This window comes from Haematobia irritans, chromosome 4, assembly GCF_050003625.1.
Source record: "Haematobia irritans isolate KBUSLIRL chromosome 4, ASM5000362v1, whole genome shotgun sequence".
Classification (NCBI taxonomy): Eukaryota; Metazoa; Arthropoda; class Insecta; order Diptera; family Muscidae; genus Haematobia; species Haematobia irritans.
The window spans coordinates 211812819-211833983 of record NC_134400.1 but is presented as its reverse complement, the minus strand read 5'-3'; the positions used below and the strand labels follow the sequence as shown (position 1 = coordinate 211833983).

General features: G+C 32.3%; 2 protein-coding genes and 2 long non-coding RNA genes across 4 annotated transcripts in view; 3 read left to right on the top strand and 1 right to left on the bottom strand.

Annotated features, from left to right (window-relative positions):
* The window catches only part of LOC142236531 (uncharacterized), a 35536-nt gene extending 28196 nt beyond the window's left edge, over positions 1–7340 (top strand). Inside the window, exons 4-6 of the mRNA XM_075307768.1 lie at positions 4200–5387; positions 5608–6990; positions 7080–7340. Of these exons, the coding sequence (XP_075163883.1) occupies positions 4200–5387; positions 5608–6990; positions 7080–7180 (2672 nt within the window). The 3' untranslated portion in view covers positions 7181–7340. The remainder of the gene's footprint in view (positions 1–4199; positions 5388–5607; positions 6991–7079) is intronic.
* The window catches only part of barc (RRM1_TatSF1_like and RRM2_TatSF1_like domain-containing protein barc), an 89301-nt gene extending 81112 nt beyond the window's left edge, over positions 1–8189 (bottom strand). The window contains exon 1 of the mRNA XM_075307772.1: positions 8071–8189. The gene's annotated coding sequence lies outside the window, so the exon portion shown is untranslated. The remainder of the gene's footprint in view (positions 1–8070) is intronic.
* Positions 8190–8775: 586 nt separating this feature from the next.
* On the top strand, positions 8776–9264 carry LOC142236540 (uncharacterized). Its single transcript, XR_012722078.1, has 2 exons — positions 8776–9013; positions 9071–9264. It is a non-coding gene; the product is annotated as an uncharacterized LOC142236540 (long non-coding RNA).
* A 2569-nt stretch (positions 9265–11833) lies between these two features.
* LOC142236541 (uncharacterized) lies at positions 11834–12136 on the top strand. The gene is made up of 2 exons (XR_012722079.1): positions 11834–12012; positions 12080–12136. It is a non-coding gene; the product is annotated as an uncharacterized LOC142236541 (long non-coding RNA).
* The last annotated feature ends 9029 nt before the right edge of the window (positions 12137–21165 follow it).

Sequence of the window (21165 nt, the reverse complement as noted above, 5' to 3'; positions counted from 1 at the left end):
AATAAATTATCTTTTTCCATCTACTATTTTTTTCTAAATATTATTAATAAGTTGAATGAATTAAGAACATATAATCTCCTCCCCGCTTCTACTGCTCTTCGTCATAAATATCAAATTTTCTCTGTGTCAAAAGAAATCGATAAATTTTAATTGTTTTTTCCATGATATTGGCCAGTAGTTTAAATTAACCGGGAGAAGGGACGAGAAAAACAAGATTTCATAGTATTATACAGTGGGCTAAACTTTATCAAAGTCCCTTTTTGACAAGAAGCTTTATGTAAAGTCTGCATTTCGTTAAAGTCGAACATAGAGAGAAGGTAACGATTCTTTTTCCTAAATGGCTTAAAAATTAAATTCCTCGTTTCATTTCTACCGCATCATTTACTTATTTTTTTATTTCTATAAAAAAAATTGTCAAAATTTAATTTCTAAAGAAACTTTTGTCAAAATTTTATTTCTATAGAAAATTATGTCAAAATTTTATTTCTATAGAATATTTTGTCAAAATTTAATTTCTAAAAAAACATTTTGTCAAAATTTTATTTCTATAGAAAATTTTGTCAAAATTTTATTTCTATAGAATATTTTGTCAAAATTTTATTTCTATAGAATATTTTGTCAAACTTTTATTTCTATACAAAATTTTGTAAAAATTTTGTTTCTATAAAAAATTTTGTCAAAACGTTATTTATATAGAAAATTTTGTCAAAATTTTATTTCTATAGAAACATTTTGTCAAAATTTTACTTCTATAGAAAAATTCGTCAAAATTTAATTTCTAAAGAAACATTTTGTCAAAATTTTATTTCTATAGAAACATTTTGTCAAAATTTTATTTCTATAGAAAATTTTGTAAAAATTTTATTTCTATTTTTTATTTCTATCGACAATTTTGTCAAAACTTTATTTCTGTAGAAAATGTTGTCAAAATTTTATTTCTATAGGATATTTTGTCAAACTTTTATTTCTATAGAAAATTTTGTCAACATTTTGTTTCTATAGAAAATTTTGTCAAAATTGTATTTCTATAAAAAATTTAGTCAACGTTTTCTATAGAAATAACTATACAAAATTTTGTAAAAATATTATTTCTATAGAAAATTTTGTCAAAATTTATTTCTAAAGAAACATTTTGTCAAAATTTTATTTTTATAGAATATATTGTCAACATAGAAAATTTTGTCCAAATTTTATTTCTATAGCAAATTTTGTAAAAATTTTATTTCTGTAGAAAATGTTGTCAAACTTTTATTTCTATAGAATATTTTGTCAAACTTTTATTTCTATAGAAAATTTTGTAAAAATTTTATTTCTATAGAATATTTTGTCAAACTTTTATTTCTATAGAAAATTTTATAAAAACTTTATTTCTATAGAAAATTTTGTAAAAAAATTATTTCTAAAGAAACATTTTGTCAAAATTTTATTTCTATAGAATATTTTGTCAAACTTTTATTTCTATCGAAAATTTTGTCAAAATTTTATTTCTAGGGAATATTTTGTCAACATTTTATTTCTATAGAAAATTTTGTCAAAATTTTATTTCTGTAGAAAATTTTGTCAAAATTTTATTTCTATAGAATATTTTGTCAAAATTTTATTTCTCTAGAAAATTTTGTCAAAATTTAATTTCTAAAGAAACATTTTGTCAAAACTTTTATTTCTATAGAAAATATTGTCAAAATTTTATTTCCATAGATTATTTTGTACAACTTTTACTTCTATAGAAAATTTTGTCAACATTTTATTTCTATAGAAAATTTTGTCAAATTTTATTTCTAAAGAAATATTTTGTCAAAATTTTATTTCTGTAGAATATTTTGTCAAACTTTTATTTCTATAGAATATTTTGTCAAAATTTTATTTCTATAGAAAATTTTGTCAAAATTATATTTCTATAGAAAATTTTGTCAAAATTTTATTTCTATAGAAAATTTTGTCAAAATTTTATTTCTATAGAAAATTTTGTCAAAACTTTATTTCTATAGAATATTTTGTCAAACTTTTATTTCTATTGAAAATTTTGTAAACATTTTATTTCTATAGAATATTTTGTCAAACTTTTATTTCTATAGAAAATTTTGTAAAAATTTTATTTCTATAGAAAATTTTGTCAAAAATTTATTTCTAAAGAAACATTTTGTCAAAATTTTATTTCTATATAATATTTTGTCAAAATGTTATTTCTAGAGAAAAATTTGGCAAAATTTTATTTCTATAGAATATTTTGTCAACATTTGATTTCTATAGAAAAGTTTTTCAAAATCTTATTTCTATAGAAAATTTTGTCAAAATTTTATTTTTATAGAAAATTTTGTCAAAATTTTATTTCTATAGAAAATTTTGTCAAAATTTTATTTCTATAAAAAATTTTGTCAAAATTTTATTTCTATAAAAAATTTTGTCAAAATTTTATTTATATAGAAAATTTTCTCAAAATGTTATTTCTCAAAATGTCAAAATTTTATTTCTGTAGAAAATGTTGTCAAAATTTTATTTCTATCGAAAATTTTGTCAAAATTTTATTTCTATAGAATATTTTGTCAACATTTTATTTCTATCGAAAATTTTGTCAACATATTATTTCTATAGAAAATTTTGTCAAAATTTTATTTCTATAAAAAATTTTGTCAAAATTTTATTTCTCAACATGTCAAAATTTTATTTCTATAGACAATTTTGTCAAAATTTTATTTCTTTAGAAAATGTTGTCAAAATTTTATTTCTATAGAATATTTTGTCAAACTTTTATTTCTATACAAAATTTTGTAAAAATTTTATTTCTATAGAAAATTTTGTCAAAATTTTATTTCTATAGAATATTTTGTACAACTGTTATTTCTATAGAAAATTTTGTCAACATTTTATTTCTATAGAAAATTTTGTCAAAATTTATTTCTAAAGAAATATTTTGTCAAAATGTTATTTCTATAGAATATATTGTCAACATTTTATTTCTATAGAATATTTTGTCAAAATTTTATTTCTATAAGAAAATCTAGTCAAAATTTTAATTCTATAAAAAATTATTCTTATTTATTTTGTGAAAATTTTATTTCTATAGAAAATTTTATCAAAATTGTATTTCTATAAAAAATTTAGTCAACGTTTTATTTCTATAGAAATATTTTGTCAAAAATTTTATTTCTATAGAAATTTTTGTCAAAAATTTTATTTCTATAGAAATATTTTGTCAAAAAAAATGTATAGGAAATTTAGTCAACAATTTGTCAAAATTGTATTTCTATAGAAATCTTTTTCAAAATTTCATTTCTATAGATTTTTTTTTTCAAAATTCTATAAATCATCTTTTCAAAATTTTATTTCTAGAGAAAATTTTGTTCAAATTTTATTTCTATGGAATATTTTGTCAAAATTTTATTTCTATAAAATATTTTGTACAACTTTTATTTCTATAGAAAATTTTGTCAACATTTTATTTCTATAGAAAATTTAGTCAACGTTTTATTTCTATAGAAATATTTTGTCAAAAAAAAATTTTATAGGAAAATTTCCTTTAGTCATCATTTTTTTTTAATTTTATTTCTAAAGGGAATTTTGTCAAAATTTTATTTCTATAGAAAATTTTTTCAAAATTTCATTTCTATAGATTTTTTTTTTCAAAATTCTATAAACTCAAATTTTCAAAATTTTATTTCTATAGAAAATTTTATCAAAATTTTATTTCTATAGAATATTTTGTCAAAATTCTATTTCTATAGAAAATTTTGTGAAAATTTTATTATTATAGAAAATTGAAGTACCTTATAGTTAGAGAGGAATGTGTTTATAAATCTACCAAACCATCAAGAATTCTACCAAACATTAAAAAAAATCTACAATTTTTGGTAGACTACTACTAACTGTGGCAACCGTGATCCCAATTCGTTGGACTTTTGAGCCTGGGTCATTTTGGAGAGCACTAAAAATACCACAAAGTCTCGATCATCTGAAAGCGGCGCTTCGTCGGGTATGGTCCAAAATACTGCAGAGTCATTTTCGTTCATCTGTTTGAAGATCATAATTTTGATTCTAAATTTTGATATGATGTTCCGACATTTTTATAAATTAAAAAATTCAAAATATAGCAATTTACTTTGAGGCATTATATATGAGCTACCCTGTAGATAGTTTTAACTAGAACTCATATCAATTTTTGAAATTGCAAAACTATAATCAAATCCATTTTTTACACACAGCTTTTGGACGCCTAATTGGTTGGGGCTCAAATCAATCACATCAATTGGGTAGTTCTGAAGAGAAGCCTTTACTGGCACCGCACGAGATCATATTGGACTCCCCCATAAGGCAGTTTGCTTGTGGTCCGGAATCAACATTGGTCCTTACCGAACAAGGAAATCTTTATTTAACGGGACATTTAAACGAATTTGTCTTTACACAATTCACTGAACTTCAAAAGAATCTTTCACCAAATGAACAAATCGTATTCGTCCATATATCGCATGCCAGTGAGATATTCATTGTCACCAATACGGGTAGCATTTATCGCAGTTTCGAATCATTGCGTAATAAAAGTCTCATCTTTCAAAGATTTTACGATTATGACAGTGAAGAGAATGGACCCATTTGGAAATTGCTCAAGGGCACGTCGTTCTATGCTGTGCTCACCAAGGCCAATAAGTTTTATACCACCTTCTCGGAGAGCGGTCATCATTTGAAAACGTTTCGAGAAATTTCCAAATTTAAAAATCTACGCCTATTGGATATGGCTTTGGGGGATCAACATGTTTTAGTTCATGGTTTACCCAGATCATCCGCATTGGCTGCCACCATGGGCCCGGGTGGAGAACACCAGAGATTTATTTCACATAGTAACTTTATGGCTAATACCACAGGTGGCCTTATGGGAAGAATGAAAAATTCCACAAAAGAAACCATAGAGGATGCTAATCCAAAAAGCCCGATCCAAAGTCAATTAATGGAGCCAATGCTAGAAAGGCCAAAAACAAATACCCCTATACATGAGACATTCAATGAAGAGCAAAGAGAAAAAAATGAAACTAATAATCATCATGATTTAAATGGAAATATTGACTCCAATAATAATTTCGATCAAGACGAGATCCAAGAAAACCAGATGAATGGTCCTGTGGATTCATTGGAAAATATGGATAAAAACACCATGCATGGAAAATCTCCCACAGAATCTATGAAGTCGCGCAAAAGTATGAATTCCGTAAAGAAGTTACGTCCAAGAACACCTTATCCAGATGGCAATAGTACCGGAAACTCACCACAAACATCAACAAAGAAGACATCATTGCTGCAAACGGCAGTCTACAATAGAGCTTTGAATGAGGACAACATAGATCATACTTCACCGAGATTAGTTGGAAGTCTTGAAAATATAGCAGAATCTGCCGGCGGTGAGTACTGGGGAAATGGGAGTACTGGGGGAAATCTAATAATCGAAGTTTTACATCCGATATTCGTGTAAGCCTTTTTTCATTACTTCTTATGTTTTTCGGAATTTTATTTTGCTGTTACACTTAAGTTATGCTTAGGTTAGGTTTAGCTCTTTATTTAAGGCTGTTCAGTCCATTGCGAATATTTTTTCTAACGTAATTTTTTTTTATATTTCTATAGCAAAACCTAATATAGCTGTATCAACTCCTACACCACCCACCGAAGAGGATGAACAATTAACTGTGGAAATTCGGGAAACCACTGATCCATTGGATCATACGGTGACAATAAATGAAATTCGTTTTATTAACAATGGCATCGATGTTACAGCGAATATCAAAAAAGATACAGATCTCGAATCGGAAGATTCTCCTGAAGAAACGGAAGATGATGATGAAGAAGATAGCAAATCCACTATTAGAAAACAGGCTGAAGGTTTCATTGATCATGTGGGTGAGGAAATTGATGAGACAGTTGAAAAAGTTCAAGCCTCTAAAAGCGAAGCTGAAGAGGCAATTAAGGAAAAGGCCAACAAATTTGGCAGTAAAATTGAGTCGAAATTAACAAAAGCTAAGGACTCTTTGGAAAATGCCACTAAAGGTGCTAGTGAATCGGTTGAAGCAACAATCACTGGAGCTAAAGATACCGTAGAATCGGCGGCGGTAAAAGCCGCAACAGGGGCAAAGGGAGCCGTGGACGCTATCAATGAGAATGCTAAAAAAGCAGCTAAAGGAGCAAAAACGGCATTGGAACAGGTAGGCAATAATGCTGCTAAAGCCACTGATGATGCTCGTCACGCCCTAGAGTCCATGGGTAACAATGCTGCCAAGGCAACAGGAGAAGCTAAAGATTCAATGGGTAATGCAATACGAAAAATGGCCGGTGATACACGTCACGCTGTCGGTGCCGTAACCTCAAAAATTTCTCATGAAGTTCAGGACGCTAAAAATAGCTTAAGTTCCCTGTTTAATGGCAAGAAATCGAACAAAGTCGATGTGGAAATATTACCACCTTCAGCTGAGGATGGCAAGAAGTCGAACAAAATCGATGTAGAAATACTGCCACCCTCCTCTGAAGATGGCAAGAAATCGGACAAAGTCGAAGTAGAAATACTGCCACCCCTCTCTGAAGATGCTCGAGATGTCGAAATCAGTGCCAAAGAAAATGGTTGCAGCAAAACACTTCCTACTACATCACAATCGACCAACACACCAGGTGGGCACCAAGAGGATGACGAGCGAACTACAGCATCAGTAAATTCGGCCCACACTTCGGCTGGCAATCCTTTTGAAGGTAATAATCCATTTGAAAGCAACAATCCCTTCGATCAAGAAGCTTCTGTTCCATTCGATCCCGAATTGGATGCTATGATACAGAGAGGTAAGAAGGCCTATCAGGATGATGTAGAAGCGGCTAGTATGGCGACTGAAAATCGTCTAGGTCATGTAGAAAGGGAAAGTGTGGCAGAGGAGAAAAGTAAATTTTCAAAATTTCTCGACGATATGCGAGAAAAATCTAAGAATTTATCTTGTCGCAATGAGAAGGCTATACAAATTATTGAAGGTAAGTTGAATGGTTTCCACCAAAAAAATATTTGAATTTTTTATATAGTATTTGAATATGCCCGTTTTAACGATTTTATCTCTTTTCAGAACAACCACCGCCTCCACGCTACTCTGAACAAGATGAATTAGCTTTGGAACCTGCAAATCATCGACCAGAAAACGGCTCAAAAATATGCACAATATTATAATTCCGTTTCTCTTCTTTTAGAATTCGAATAAATTCATTGCATTTGTTTTGTTTATAAAAAAATTAAATTGAGTACATGAAAAAATAAAGTGCAAATTTTTGCAAAAACAGAAAAAAATACCATTACTATACAACATAATGACATGTGACTAAATCCGTCAAGTCTAGTCTATGTCTGCCCATTTTGACTGAATTTTATTTGACAATTCATCAAAAATATTCATTAAATCTGAAGAATTCTTATATTTTTTACGTTGATCTAATAATTGACCAAAAATTTGGATAAAATGTAATTTTAATTTCGGATAATTTGCCTTCGTCGCATACACAAATTTGTATCTGCTGGTCCCGATGCAAAAATTTAGTGTTAGCCACCGCCGACCAAAATGGGCTTCATTCTCTGGCCATGAGTATGGTCCCACTCCGCCTAAAAATGAACGGCTTTTGTAAATCTAAAGAGATAAATGATTTGACTTTGGTTAATTTTTCATTGCGGTATTGTAGGTGGGTCTGCTCAATCGTGATATCCGCAAAAATATAAATATAGAGAGGATATAGCCTGTAGCAACTGTGAAATCAGAATTATAGCTCTGTTGTTTATACACTGCACGTCTCCTTTTTTTTGAGTATGTAGTTTAAAATGGGCCTTATTATGTTTCCCTGCTGTTGGTTAAAGCCCAGGTTGATATTTACTGCAATGTAATTAAAAGCGTTTATGTGCTAGGAATCCATGTCGTAGAGATTACTTGTTCTGCTATTAGAATCACAGCTTACTCAAAAAGTATCCCAAACTTTTTAAGATGACATATTGCTGGTTCCCTTGTGGGTCAATCTTACGATGAAGTCCCTCGTAATCTATTTATTAAATACAATATAATTTAATAAACTTACCTTTTACAAATGCAACATGCAAATTAAATAAACAACAATTTCTCACTTGAAAAATAAAATATTCACTTGATACTGAATCAACCAACATACAAACATTTAACAGCTGATATTGTTTATGTACGTAGACGACATACATCAGCGCGTTTGATTTGTGTACATACCGACGTCCAGAGTATAATTTTAATAATTCTTAGCGTTCGACCACACTGTAAGATTCTTTACAGACAACCCGTCCGGAAAAACTCTATAATATGTAGGACGCATTATAAGCATTTCAAAACTAGTCGTTTTCCCCATAAAACAAGTTCAAAAAACAAGTTTTCCGCAAGTAGCAAGTTACATGTTGCAGCGTCTATCAGCCAGTGTTTTTATTCTCGATGGAGGCAGCTTTTCTGTAAAATATCTGAAAAACAATCACTTTATTCCATTTGGAAAGTCAAAAATTGTTCACCAATATACCTTTTACAATTTTATGTGCTTTACAGACTATCAGTTATTCCGGACGGGATGGCGGTGTTTGTAAAGAATCTTAGAGTGTGTCGGATCGATACGACTTGTCGGCGATGACAAAATAATCGGTAAATATGTTATCGATCCCATAAACATGCAGCAGTGTCGATTATGCCTTCGGACTTAACTTATAATGTGTACTATATATGGGATATGTTCCACACGAGCACTGTTGTCCAGAATAACTGATAATATCCCTGCCAGCATTTCAAAGTTCCATTTCAACCTCATCGTTACCACAGACTCGTAAATGTCACTTCAACCATCATGAAAAGGTACATCAAAAAGTACATGCAAGTAATTTGCCATCCCTACTGTTAAAAAAGCCATTTTTTTGTGAAACGCCAAGCGCAACCAGCTTGTTATATTTTAATTAAATAAAAACGAAAATAAAGTTCTGAAAACATAGATTATACGCTTAAAATTGTGAAAGGTATATTGGTGAACAATTTGGTGATTTTCCAAATGGAATAAAGTGATTGTTTTTCAGATATTTTACAGACACGCTGCCTCCATGGAATAAAAACACTGGTTGATAGACGCAGCAACATGTAACTCGCTACTTGTAACTCAACATCATCATTAATGCCAAAAATTATGTTAAATGTAATGTGATAGTGGTATAAATGTTATATTTTTAAGAATTTGTAAATGTTTAATCAAATTAATAAATATCTAAACAAACGTGTTTTACTCGACCACAATGATTCTTTTACAACTATCTTAAAATGCACTTTTTCTGATTGTTTGGAGGGTCCCTTATTGGCGTCGTTCTAAATTGATCTATAAAGGCACCTAATAATTGCACTCATGCGAAACATTTTTGTAGTAACTTGGCGTGGTACAACTTCTCAATAGTGACGGCGCTTTTCCGACGAGTTTTTGATGTCGTATATGATTGTTTTCGACGTAGTGGGGATTCTCAAAAGAGTCCCCAAATTCAAAAAATGTTGGCAGGGATGTAAAGACCGGTAATCTGTTCGGTTTTCGCGTTGAAACTCCATACAAAACCAAAAAATGCGAAAAACTGGCGAAATTTTTTCCATTTGTGATACTTTGTTTTTTTTTTTCGAGTTGAAAAACTAACGTAAATCGATCAGTCAGTATTTTCATAACATGGCGCCATTTGCAATGTGAATTAAGAAATAAATTATTTATTAAACTGATTTTTGTGAATTTATAATGCAAAAGTGGATCGGATTATTATTTAAAAATGTAATCTGATCGATTGATAAAACAAAGTATAACATGGAGTTGTATTTCCGTAATAAACTAGCAACCGACATCTAGCCGCTCGCTATTATATTGTAGAACTTAAATAATGTATAAAACATGAATTTTAAACACAAATGTTAACAAAATAAAAGCTTTATTTGGTGAATTATATTTTACAATCGTTTCATTTGTACTGGGCATCGGGATAATAAACAGAAAACAAAATGTTAACAAAAGGAGCACAGCAATTGATGTTGCAAAACAAGCATTAGCACTTCAACCAACATGTATAGTACCGGGGAAGCAATGAATGGAATCACAAGAATTAATTGCTATGTTCCAAAAAATAAAATGCAAGATTGTAAAATTAGATTTTTTAAATCCAAAGTTAAGGTGTGTACTATGTTTGATTTTCGAGTTGAAAATCCCTTTATTTTCGCGATTACTTTTTCTAAAATAATCAAAATTATAGATGAAAACAGATATATTCCTGTTAAAGGCCGGTACTCTGTTCGGTTTTCGCGTTGAAACTCCATACAAAACCAAAACATGCGAAAAACTAGCGAAATTTTTTCCATTTGTGGTACTTTGTTTTTTTCGAGTTGAAAAACTGACGTAACTCGCGTGTTCAGTATTTTCATAACATGGCGCCATTTGCAATGTGAATTAAGAAATAATTTATTTATTAAACTGATTTTTGTGAATTTATAACACAAAAATGGATCTGATTATTATTTAAAAATGTAATCTGATGATTGATAAAACTAACATGGAATTGTATTTCCATAATAAACTAGCAACCAACATCTAGCCGCTCCCTACTATATGGTAGAATATAAATAATTTATATAATATGAAATTTAAACACAAATGTTAACAAAATAAAAGCTTTATTTGGTGAATTATATTTTACAATCGTTTCATTTGTACTAGGCATCGGGATAATAAACACAAAACATAATTTAAACAAAAGGAGGCACAGCAATTGATGTTCCAAACAAGCATTAGCACTTCAAGCAACATGTATAGTACCGAGGTAGCAATGAATGGAATCACAAGAATTAACTGCTATGTTCCAAAAAATAAAATGCAGCACTGTAAAATTAGTTTTTTAATTCCATAGATATTTGTAAAATAACTTCGCTTGCTTCTTCTTTTTCAAATTATTTATTTTGTATGCGTGTGTGTGTAAATCGAGCAACTAGTTGCGTATGTATATGTAATCATTTCGTGACAGTCTGCGATGTTGTCAATACATTTCGACGAAATAAACGCAAAAAAGTCCCAAAATGGCTGTTTTTTCCCCTCAAAATATATTGTCAACACTATCATTTTTCAACGCGAAACAATGATTTAGGGGAACTTTTTTCGCACCAACAAACAGAGTACCGGCCTTAAGGCCAGTACTATGTTCATTCTTGCGAAAAATTTTTATGGAAACCATTATTTCGCACATAGAAAGCGGCGTTTTTTTAGGTAGCTTGGAGCGCTATTTTACAGGGAGCGATATTGGATTAAGTTGGTGGTTGTTGCTTGTTTTTACAAAATAACATTTTATTTTTCCTTGGGCAATTGATCTGCTATTCCTTTGATCCTTTGTATAGTTTCGGAACAAAAATATGGTCCGTGTTTGATTTATAAACCCGCACAAATAGTTTTTAATAAATAAATTATTTCTTAATTCACATTGCAAATGGCGCCGTGCTATAAACGTCAGTTTTTCAACACGAAAAAACAAAGTATCACAAATGGAAAAAATTTCGCAAATTTTTCGCATTTTTTGATTTTGTATGGAGTTTCAACGCGAAAACCGAACAGAGTACCGGCCTTTAAGTCTTACCGAAATCTAGAGGAACAAGAAACTGCACATCAATTTAGTTAATCTATCTGCTTTATATTGAACTGTTTTAATAAAGTAAGCGCGAAATTTTCAATGCGAAAAGCGAACATAGTACCCCTGCCAACATTTCAAAGTTCCATTTCTTCCTCATCGCTACCACAGACTCGTAAATGTCACCACAACCATCGCGAACTGTGATGGGGGAAGCATATCAAAAAGTACAAAATGTACATGAAAGTATTTTGCCATCACTACTGTTAGAAGAGCCATTTTATTTTTTGTGAAACGCCAAGCGCAACCAGCTTGTTATATTTTATTTAAATAAAAACGAAAATAAAGTTCTGAAAACATAGATATTACGCTTAAAATTGTGAAAGGTATATGGTGAACAATTTTCGACTTTCCAAATAGAATCAAGTGATCGTTTTTCAAATATTTTTCCAGGCACGCTGTCTCCATCGAAAATAAACAAACTGGCTGATAGACGCTGCAATATGTAAAGGCCGGTACTCTGTTCGGTTTTCGCGTTGAAACTCCATACAAAACCAAAAAATGCGAAAAATTTGCGAAATTTTTTCCATTTGTGATACTTTGTTTTTTCGTGTTGAAAAACTGACGTTTATAGCACGGCGCCATTTGCAATGTGAATTAAGAAATAATTTATTTATTAAAAACTATTTGTGCGGGTTTATATATCAAACACGGACCCTATTTTTGTTCCGAAACTATACAAAGGATCAAAGGAATGGCAGATCAATTGCCCAAGGAAAAATAAAATGTTATTTTGTAAAAACAAGCAACACCACCAACTTAATCCAATATCGCTCCCTGTAAAATAGCGCTCCAAGCTACCTAAAAAAAAGCCGCTTTCTATGTGCTAAATAATGGTTTCCATAAAAATTTTTCGCAAGAATGAACATAGTACCGGCCTTAACTTGCTACTTAATGCGCTTTACAGACTATCAGTTATTCCGGACGGAATGTCGGTGTTTGTAAAGAATCTTACAGTGTGTCGGGTCGATACGACTTGTCGGCGATGACTAAATAATCGGTAAATGTGTTATCGATCCCATAAACATGCAGCAGTATCGATTATGCCTTCGGACTTAACTTATAATGCGCACAATATATGGGATATGTTCGACACGAGCACTGTCGTCCGGAATAACTGATAGTCTGTAAAGCGCATAAAGGAGCGATATTGGATTAAGTTGGTGGTTGTTGCTTGTTTTTACAAAATAACATTTTATTTTTCCTTGGGCAATTGATCTGCTATTCCTTTTATCCTTTGTATAGTTTCGGAACAAAAATATGGTCCGTGTTTGATTTATAAACCCGCACAAATAGTTTTTAATAAATAAATTATTTCTTAATTCACATTGCAAATGGCGCCGTGCTATAAACGTCAGTTTTTCAACACGAAAAAACAAAGTATCACAAATGGAAAAAAATATCGCAAATTTTTCGCATTTTTTTGTTTTGTATGGTGTTTCAACGCGAAAACCGAACAGAGTACCGGCCTTAAAACTCAACATCATTCTTTTATTAATGCAAAAAATTATGTTAAATGTGATGAGATAAACCGAAAAATGTTATATTTATAAGAAATTATAAATGTTTAATCAAATCAATAAACATCTACACAATCGTGTTTTACTTGACCACAATAATTCTTCTACAATTACCTTAAAATGCACTTTTGCTGATAGTTTGCAGGGGTTCTTATTGGCGTCCTTCGAAATTGATCTAAATAGGCACCTAATAATTGCACTGATGAGAAACTTTTTCGTAGTAAAGGTAAGTACTATGTTCGCTTTTCGAGTTGAAATTTTCGCGGTTACTTTAATAAAACAGTTCAATATGAAGCAGATAAATTAATTCAATTGATGCGCAGTTTCTTGTTCCCCTAGATTTCGGCAAGACTTTACAGGAATATTTTGGTTTTAATTTATAATTTTGATTAATTCAGGAAAAGTAATCGCGAAAATAAAGTGATTTTCAACTCGAAAACCGAACATAGTACCCACCTTATAATTTCTTATAAATATAACATTTTTCGGTTTATCTCATCACATTTAACATAATTTTATGAATTAATAAAAGAATGATGTTGAGTTTTAAGTAGCAAGTTACATATTGCAGCATCTATCAACCAGTTTGTTTATTTTCGATGGAGACAGCGTGCCTGGAAAAATATTTGAAAAACGATCACTTTATTCTATTTGGAAAGTCGAAAATTGGTCACCATATACCTTTCACAATTTTAAGCGTAATATCTATGTTTTCAGAACTTTATTTTCGTTTTTATTTAAATAAAATATAACAAGCTGGTTGCGCTTGGCGTTTCACAAAAAATAAAATGGCTCTTCTAACAGTAGTGATGGCAAAATACTTTCATGTACATTTTGTACTTTTTGATATGCTTCCCCCATCACAGTTCGCGATGGTTGTGGTGACATTTACGAGTCTGTGGTAGCGATGAGGATGAAATGGAACTTTGAAATGCTGGCAGGGCACTATCATTTTTCAACGCGAACTTTCTTCGCACCAACAAACAGAGTACCGGCCTTAAACTCGAACTTACAGCCTATTTCTGCTATCCGAATTCTAGTCTTCGTTCGCATCAAAACGAAACAATGGACTGAATAGTCTAAGTGAGCCTGAATCTTAATCGGGCTGCCACTTTAACCTATCAAAACGAAAAACAGCTGATTTTGGTTTCTCTAAGGGGTATCTAAACGAAAATCGAAACGAAAGTCAATGCGAACGAAGACGTAACGTAAGCTCTAAAATTGGGTTTCTCTGACTCGATTCGTTCGCATTTTGACGAACTGAAATGTCCCCTGCCAACATTTTTTGAATTTGGGGACTCTTTTGAGAATCCCCACTACGTCGAAAACAATCATATACGACATCAAAAACTCGTCGGAAAAGCGCCGTCACTATTGAGAAGTTGTACCACGCCAAGTTACTACAAAAATGTTTCGCATGAGTGCAATTATTAGGTGCCTTTATAGATCAATTTAGAACGACGCCAATAAGGGACCCTCCAAACAATCAGAAAAAGTGCATTTTAAGATAGTTGTAAAAGAATCATTGTGGTCGAGTAAAACACGTTTGTTTAGATATTTATTAATTTGATTAAACATTTACAAATTCTTAAAAATATAACATTTATACCACTATCACATTACATTTAACATAATTTTTGGCATTAATGATGATGTTGAGTTACAAGTAGCGAGTTACATGTTGCTGCGTCTATCAACCAGTGTTTTTATTCCATGGAGGCAGCGTGTCTGTAAAATATCTGAAAAACAATCACTTTATTCCATTTGGAAAATCACCACATTGTTCACCAATATACCTTTCACAATTTTAAGCGTATAATCTATGTTTTCTGAACTTTATTTTCGTTTTTATTTAATTAAAATATAACAAGCTGGTTGCTCTTGGCGTTTCACAAAAAATGGATTTTTTAACAGTAGGGATGGCAAATTACTTGCATGTACTTTTTGATGTACCTTTTCATGATGGTTGAAGTGACATTTACGAGTCTGTGGTAACGATGAGGTTGAAATGGAACTTTGAAATGCTGGCAGGGTCAAAACCACTCACTTGGTAAAGACCTTTCGTTTTGTGGAAAAAGGCATTTATAAATAGGAAAAACTTTGTTGTGTCCCGAGTGGTAATTAAAAAGGACAAGTTATGTGGTAGTTTGTGATATATATATTTTATTACTATCTCCCATATAAAACGGTTTTTGAAGGATCAAAGGTCGATGGCAACTAACTTGATGCTATATGCTTTAGCGCGCTTTTATAAAGATGATGTTAGAATATATATTGACATTAAAACATAGAAATGAGAATGTTGCATACTATATGTAAAGATACAATTCGCGTTGCCACACTCATAGGTAAACTCAGAGATACTACAGTCTCCCTCACTAGTAAATTACGTGATCTCCAAATCGAGCAGGCATTCTTCTGGATCTAGCCGATCGTCTAAGAGCATCGGGAGTTGTCGTTTGTGTCCTTGCTGGTAAAGGTTGAGATGTTGGCGGCACCGGCTTTCTTTGGATAACTATTTCTTCTATTTGTGGTGTTTTGGTGATTGGCTTCTCTGCAGCTATAGTAGGGAGATCCTGACTATAAACTAGAGTTTTATAAAGCTGATTAATATGTCGTTTCAAAATATAATTATTATCGAGCTTTACTAGATAGTGTAATTTACCAAACTTTTTTAAAATTGTGCCAAAACGCCATGTCTGTTTACCATCACTAAACCAACGTACTTGAACTCTCTCCCCCACAAGTAGCTGCCTTACTCTAGGGGCATCCGTTTTTGATTTTCATGTTTTATTGGACGAATTGCGTCTAGCGATATCCGTATCTCCCGACCAAGGTACATTTTGGCTGGAGTTTCTCCATTGGCTTGTGGTGTTGCTCTATACCTCAAGAGGATTTCTTGTACTTTGGTGTGAAGTGGAAGTTTTTCGTCTGCCATTGCTTTTAATTTCCTTTTTAGGGTCTGGATGTGTCTCTCGGCTAGACCATTAGTTGCTGGGTGTCCCGGAGCAATGAATTTTTGAATTATGCCTCTTTCCTTGCAGAATTTTTGGAAGCTTGCACTCTGAAATATGGTTGCGTTATCAGATACCAATACTTCAGGTAATCCATGCGTCGCAAATATGTTTTGTAGCAATGCTATTGTTTTGTCTGACGTCGGAGCATCCTTTAGTACTTTAATTTCTGGCCATTTGGATTTTGCATCGATCAGTACAAAAAAGTAATGGTTTTGGAATGGCCCAGCGTAATCAATATGGACCCTTTGAAAATTTTCGGTTGGATCATCCCAATGGTGAGTCTGCACTTTTGGTGGTGAGCTTCTAATTGAAGCGCAATTCGGGCAAGCCCTCACAAATTTTTCAATGTCTGCATCGATATTTTGCCAAAAGCAATACTTCCTTGCCAGCTGTTTCATTCGAACGACCCCAATGTGTGTGTGGTGTAGCTCTTTGAGCATTTCTGTGCGCAGCACTTGTGGAATCATTACACGATCCCCCTTAAATATTAACCATCTTGTAACGAGTACTCAGGATTGTTATGGTCTTCACTTAAAAGCGATTTTTTTATATTCAGGATCACGATCTGTTTCTTGTGCAATTAATCCTGGCGTTACCACATATGTTGAAATAGTATTAATATATTGGTCCTGAAAATCTTTCGCCTCCCTATCCAGAGAATGCACATGTTTTCCATTTGTTTGCAATGGTGCTCTGGATAAACAATCGACATGGGCTATCTTATCGGCGCTCCGATGTTCAATCTTGTAGTTAAATCCTTGTAAAAATGAAGCATAGCGGAGCAATCTGGCTGATGTCATTGCCGGTGTTTTCGCATTTTGATGAAATATTCTCGAAAGGGGGCGATTATCTGTCACCAATGTGAACTCTCTTCCATATAAGAACATAAATAATCTGTCGACTGCAAACATGATAGCTAGTGCTTCTCTATCGAGTTGGCTGTAATTCTGTTCAGCTCTTGTGAGTGCTCTAGAGACAAAGGCCACCGGTCGATCACAATCATTCAATCTATGCGAGAGTACTGCCGCTACTCCAGTTGGACTTGCGTCACATGTTAAAAACAATGGTAACTCACTGTTATATGGAGTTAGAACACGATCAGCTACAATACTCTTCTTTAATTTAATAAAAGCATTTTCACAATTTTTCCCCCACACAAATGATTTTCCTTTCTCAAGTAGCTTACGCAAAGGGGCTGTAAGGGTTGCCATGTCGGGAATGAATCTTGCGTAGTACGTAACCATCCCCAAGAATCTTCTGACGTCTTCAGTATTCACAGGACGTGGTAATTTTTCGATTGCTTGGACCTTAGCTGGACATTTTGCTATTTTGTTATGGCTTATTACATATCCCAAGTAATTGATCTGTTCCTTAAAATACTCACATTTGTCTTTATTTAAATGCAGCTTATATTGCTGAAGACGTTCCAAACATTTGTTGAGCCTTTCTTCGCACACTTCTTTTGTTGGCCCATGCACAACTATGTCATCAAAATATGAAATGGTTCCATCCAAGTTTTGGAGTATTTGGTCTAGTATACGATTAAATTCGCTAGGAGCTGTTTTTATACCAAACGATAAGCGGTTCATTTGATACGTACCTCTATGAGTCGATATTGTTTGAATTACTTTGCTTTCGTCATCTACAGGAACGTGAAGGTACGCCTTGTAGAGATCAAGCTTACAAAAGTATTTTGAACCCTTCAAGGAGCTGAAAATTTCATCAACGGTTTTTATCGGGTAATGCGCTGACTCGAGCTGTGGGTTGACACGTATTTTATAATCGACACATAGTCGAACTTTTCCATCCGGTTTCGGTATTATCACCAGTGGTGAACCCCAATCGCTCGTGTTTACTTTGGTTATAATACCATCTCGCTCCAAGTCATCGAGTTCCTTTTCAACATTCTCTCGTAATGCAAACGGAACTTGTCTCTCTTTTATAAACGATGGCTTAGAACCTTCCTGTAATTTAAGGGAACAAGTTACACCTGGTATACAACCCACTTTCGGCTCGAAGATTTCCGAGTACTTTTGCAAAATATTTTCTAATGAATTAATATGGTATGTATTGCCGTTTTTGTTAGTTACCTGTTCCTTGTCAACTTCACTAAGATTTATATTAAGATGTCGAATCCACACACGACCCAACAGCGCTGAATGTTTCGATTCAACAACAAACATTTGTTCAACCGACTTCTTGCCTTTATATTGAACGTTGACTTCCACAACACCTAATGGTGCAAACACATCACCAGTGTATGATCGAAACGCTATTTTTGTACTTTTTATTTTGGCGTTTAAGTTTAATTTATCAAAATCACATTTGGGAATCAGAGTATAGCCGGCACCAGAATCCACTTCAAAAATTTGTTTTTTCCCTTCAACATAGACTGCAGTGAAAAATTTTTGCAATTCACGATTCGGCACAATTGATTTGTATATGTCTATTATTTGATGAATTCCAAAGTTGTCAACTTCTTCGCCGTCACAATCGTCATCGGAAGAGTAAGCTTCCACCACATTGAAAGATGTTGATTGCTTGTGTTTCATTTTAGATTTTATACACACTTCTTTGACGTGACCCGTTTTATTACATGATGTGCATTTAAGCTTGTATTTGTTAATTTTACACTCATTAGAACGATGATTACTACGTCCGCAACGTAAACAAACTCCTTCTATGCCCAGTTTTCGATAATCGATCTTCGATGTTAATGTCATGTTTTTATTGCGATGGCTGTATCGATTACTGGACTGTTGTTGTGACTGTGGAATTCTCATGTGGTGTACATCACTATTTAAAGAGCTACTTCCAATTTCATTATTATTTTGTTTAGCTGCCTCCAGTATTTTGGCTTTTTCAACTATTTCCAAAAAAGTTTCATCGGGTTTTTCTAATAATTTCTCTCTAATTGCACAGTCGCGTATTCCTCGAATAAATTGAGCTCTACAGAAAATATCAGAAATTGACTTGTTACACACACACATAAAATTACATACTGCAGCTCTTTTCTGTAATACAGCAACAAAATCCGATATACTTTGTTCTTCATTTTGGACTTCATTTAAAAATCTGTGCTGCTCTACAAGAATGTTCTTTTTCGGACAAAAATGTTTTTGATATAAGTCGTTTATTTCATCATACTGAAGTTGATTTATACTGCGAGGAGCTGCCAATGTCGCTAGCAATGCGTAATTGGATGCACCTACATACTGCAGTAAAAGCTTTGCACACAGCTCCTTATTTGTAAAAACTCCTTTAAGCTGTAAATGAATTTCCAACCGCTCCTTGTATATATCGAAAGTTTCCACATTGGGATCGAAATGATCGAAGTTTGATAATACGTTGATGCTGGTCACGTTTGATTGCTGAGTCCGTTGCTGCTCCATGGCTTTGGTCATATTTGCTATTGCCTCCAACAATGTGTTCATTTCGGCCATTTTCACTTATTAATTTTTCTATTAACTGATCGAAGTAGGTTTGATTTAGAAATTGATTGAAGTAATAAGAGTTATGGCTTTCTGAGATCCTTTTCTTTCATCCTCGTCGCCATTTGTTGTGTCCCGAGTGGTAATTAAAAAGGACAAGTTATGTGGTAGTTTGTGATATATATATTTTATTACTATCTCCCATATAAAACGGTTTTTGAAGGATCAAAGGTCGATGGCAACTAACTTGATGCTATATGCTTTAGCGCGCTTTTATAAAGATGATGTTAGAATATATATTGACATTAAAACATAGAAATGAGAATGTTGCATACTATATGTAAAGATACAATTCGCGTTGCCACACTCATAGGTAAACTCAGAGATACTACAAACTTAATAATTAATAAATTGATTAAAGCTTTTATTATAAACATGTGATAAAAGTTAATTATATCGATCTATTTTTTCTTTATAACCGCCATAGAGACCGTTTAAGGGAAAGTCTAACACGAGCAAACACATACATTTCGAATGAAACACTCATTAAAAGGACAACTGAACTGTAATTATTGTAGAAATATGGAAATACAAATTCTTATCTCTATACGCGGGCTAATTTGTTAAAACAAATTATTGAGCTAAACCAAATATCAAAAGCGGGAAATGTTTGCCAAGTGAACGGCGATGCCAGATTGAATTTTATGGAAAATCATTTTTAAAATGTATGGGCCTTTTTCAGGAAATTGAAATAATGGAGATCTGGTAATGCTAGCATTTGACAGTATATAGCCGCTAAAGGTGAGTATTAGCAGCCTATTTCTGATATCCGAACGAAAGCAATTGCGAACAAACGGCAGTCACTCACTTTCGTCTAGATTTGGGTTTCTCTAACTTCCTTTCGTTCGTTCGCATGGCTTACGTTACTGTCAAATGCTAGCATTACCAGATCTCAATTATTTCAATTTCCTGAAAAAGGCCCATACATTTTAAAAATAATTTTCCATAAAATTCAATCTGACATCGCCGTTCATTTGGCAAACATTTCCCGCTTTTGATATTTGGTTTAGCTCAATAATTTTTTTTTAACAAATTAGCCGTGTAGAGAGATAAGGATTTGTATTTCCATATTTCTACAATAATTACAGTTCAGTTGTCCTTTTAATGAGTGTTTCATTCGAAATGTATGTGTTTGCTCGTGTTAGACTTTCCCTTAAACGGTCTCTATGGCGGTTATAAAGAAAAAATAGATCGATATAATTAACTTTTATCACATATTTACAATAAAAGCTTTAATCAATTTATAAATTATTAACTTTTTCCTATTTATAAATGCCTTTTTCCACAAAATGAAAGGTCTTTACCAAGTGAGTGGTTTTGACATTTCAGTTCGTCAAAATGCGAACGAATCGAGTTAGAGAAACCCAATTTTAGAGCTTACGTTACGTCTTCGTTCGCATTGACTTTCGTCTCGATTTTCGTTTAGATACCCCTTAGAGAAACCAAAATCA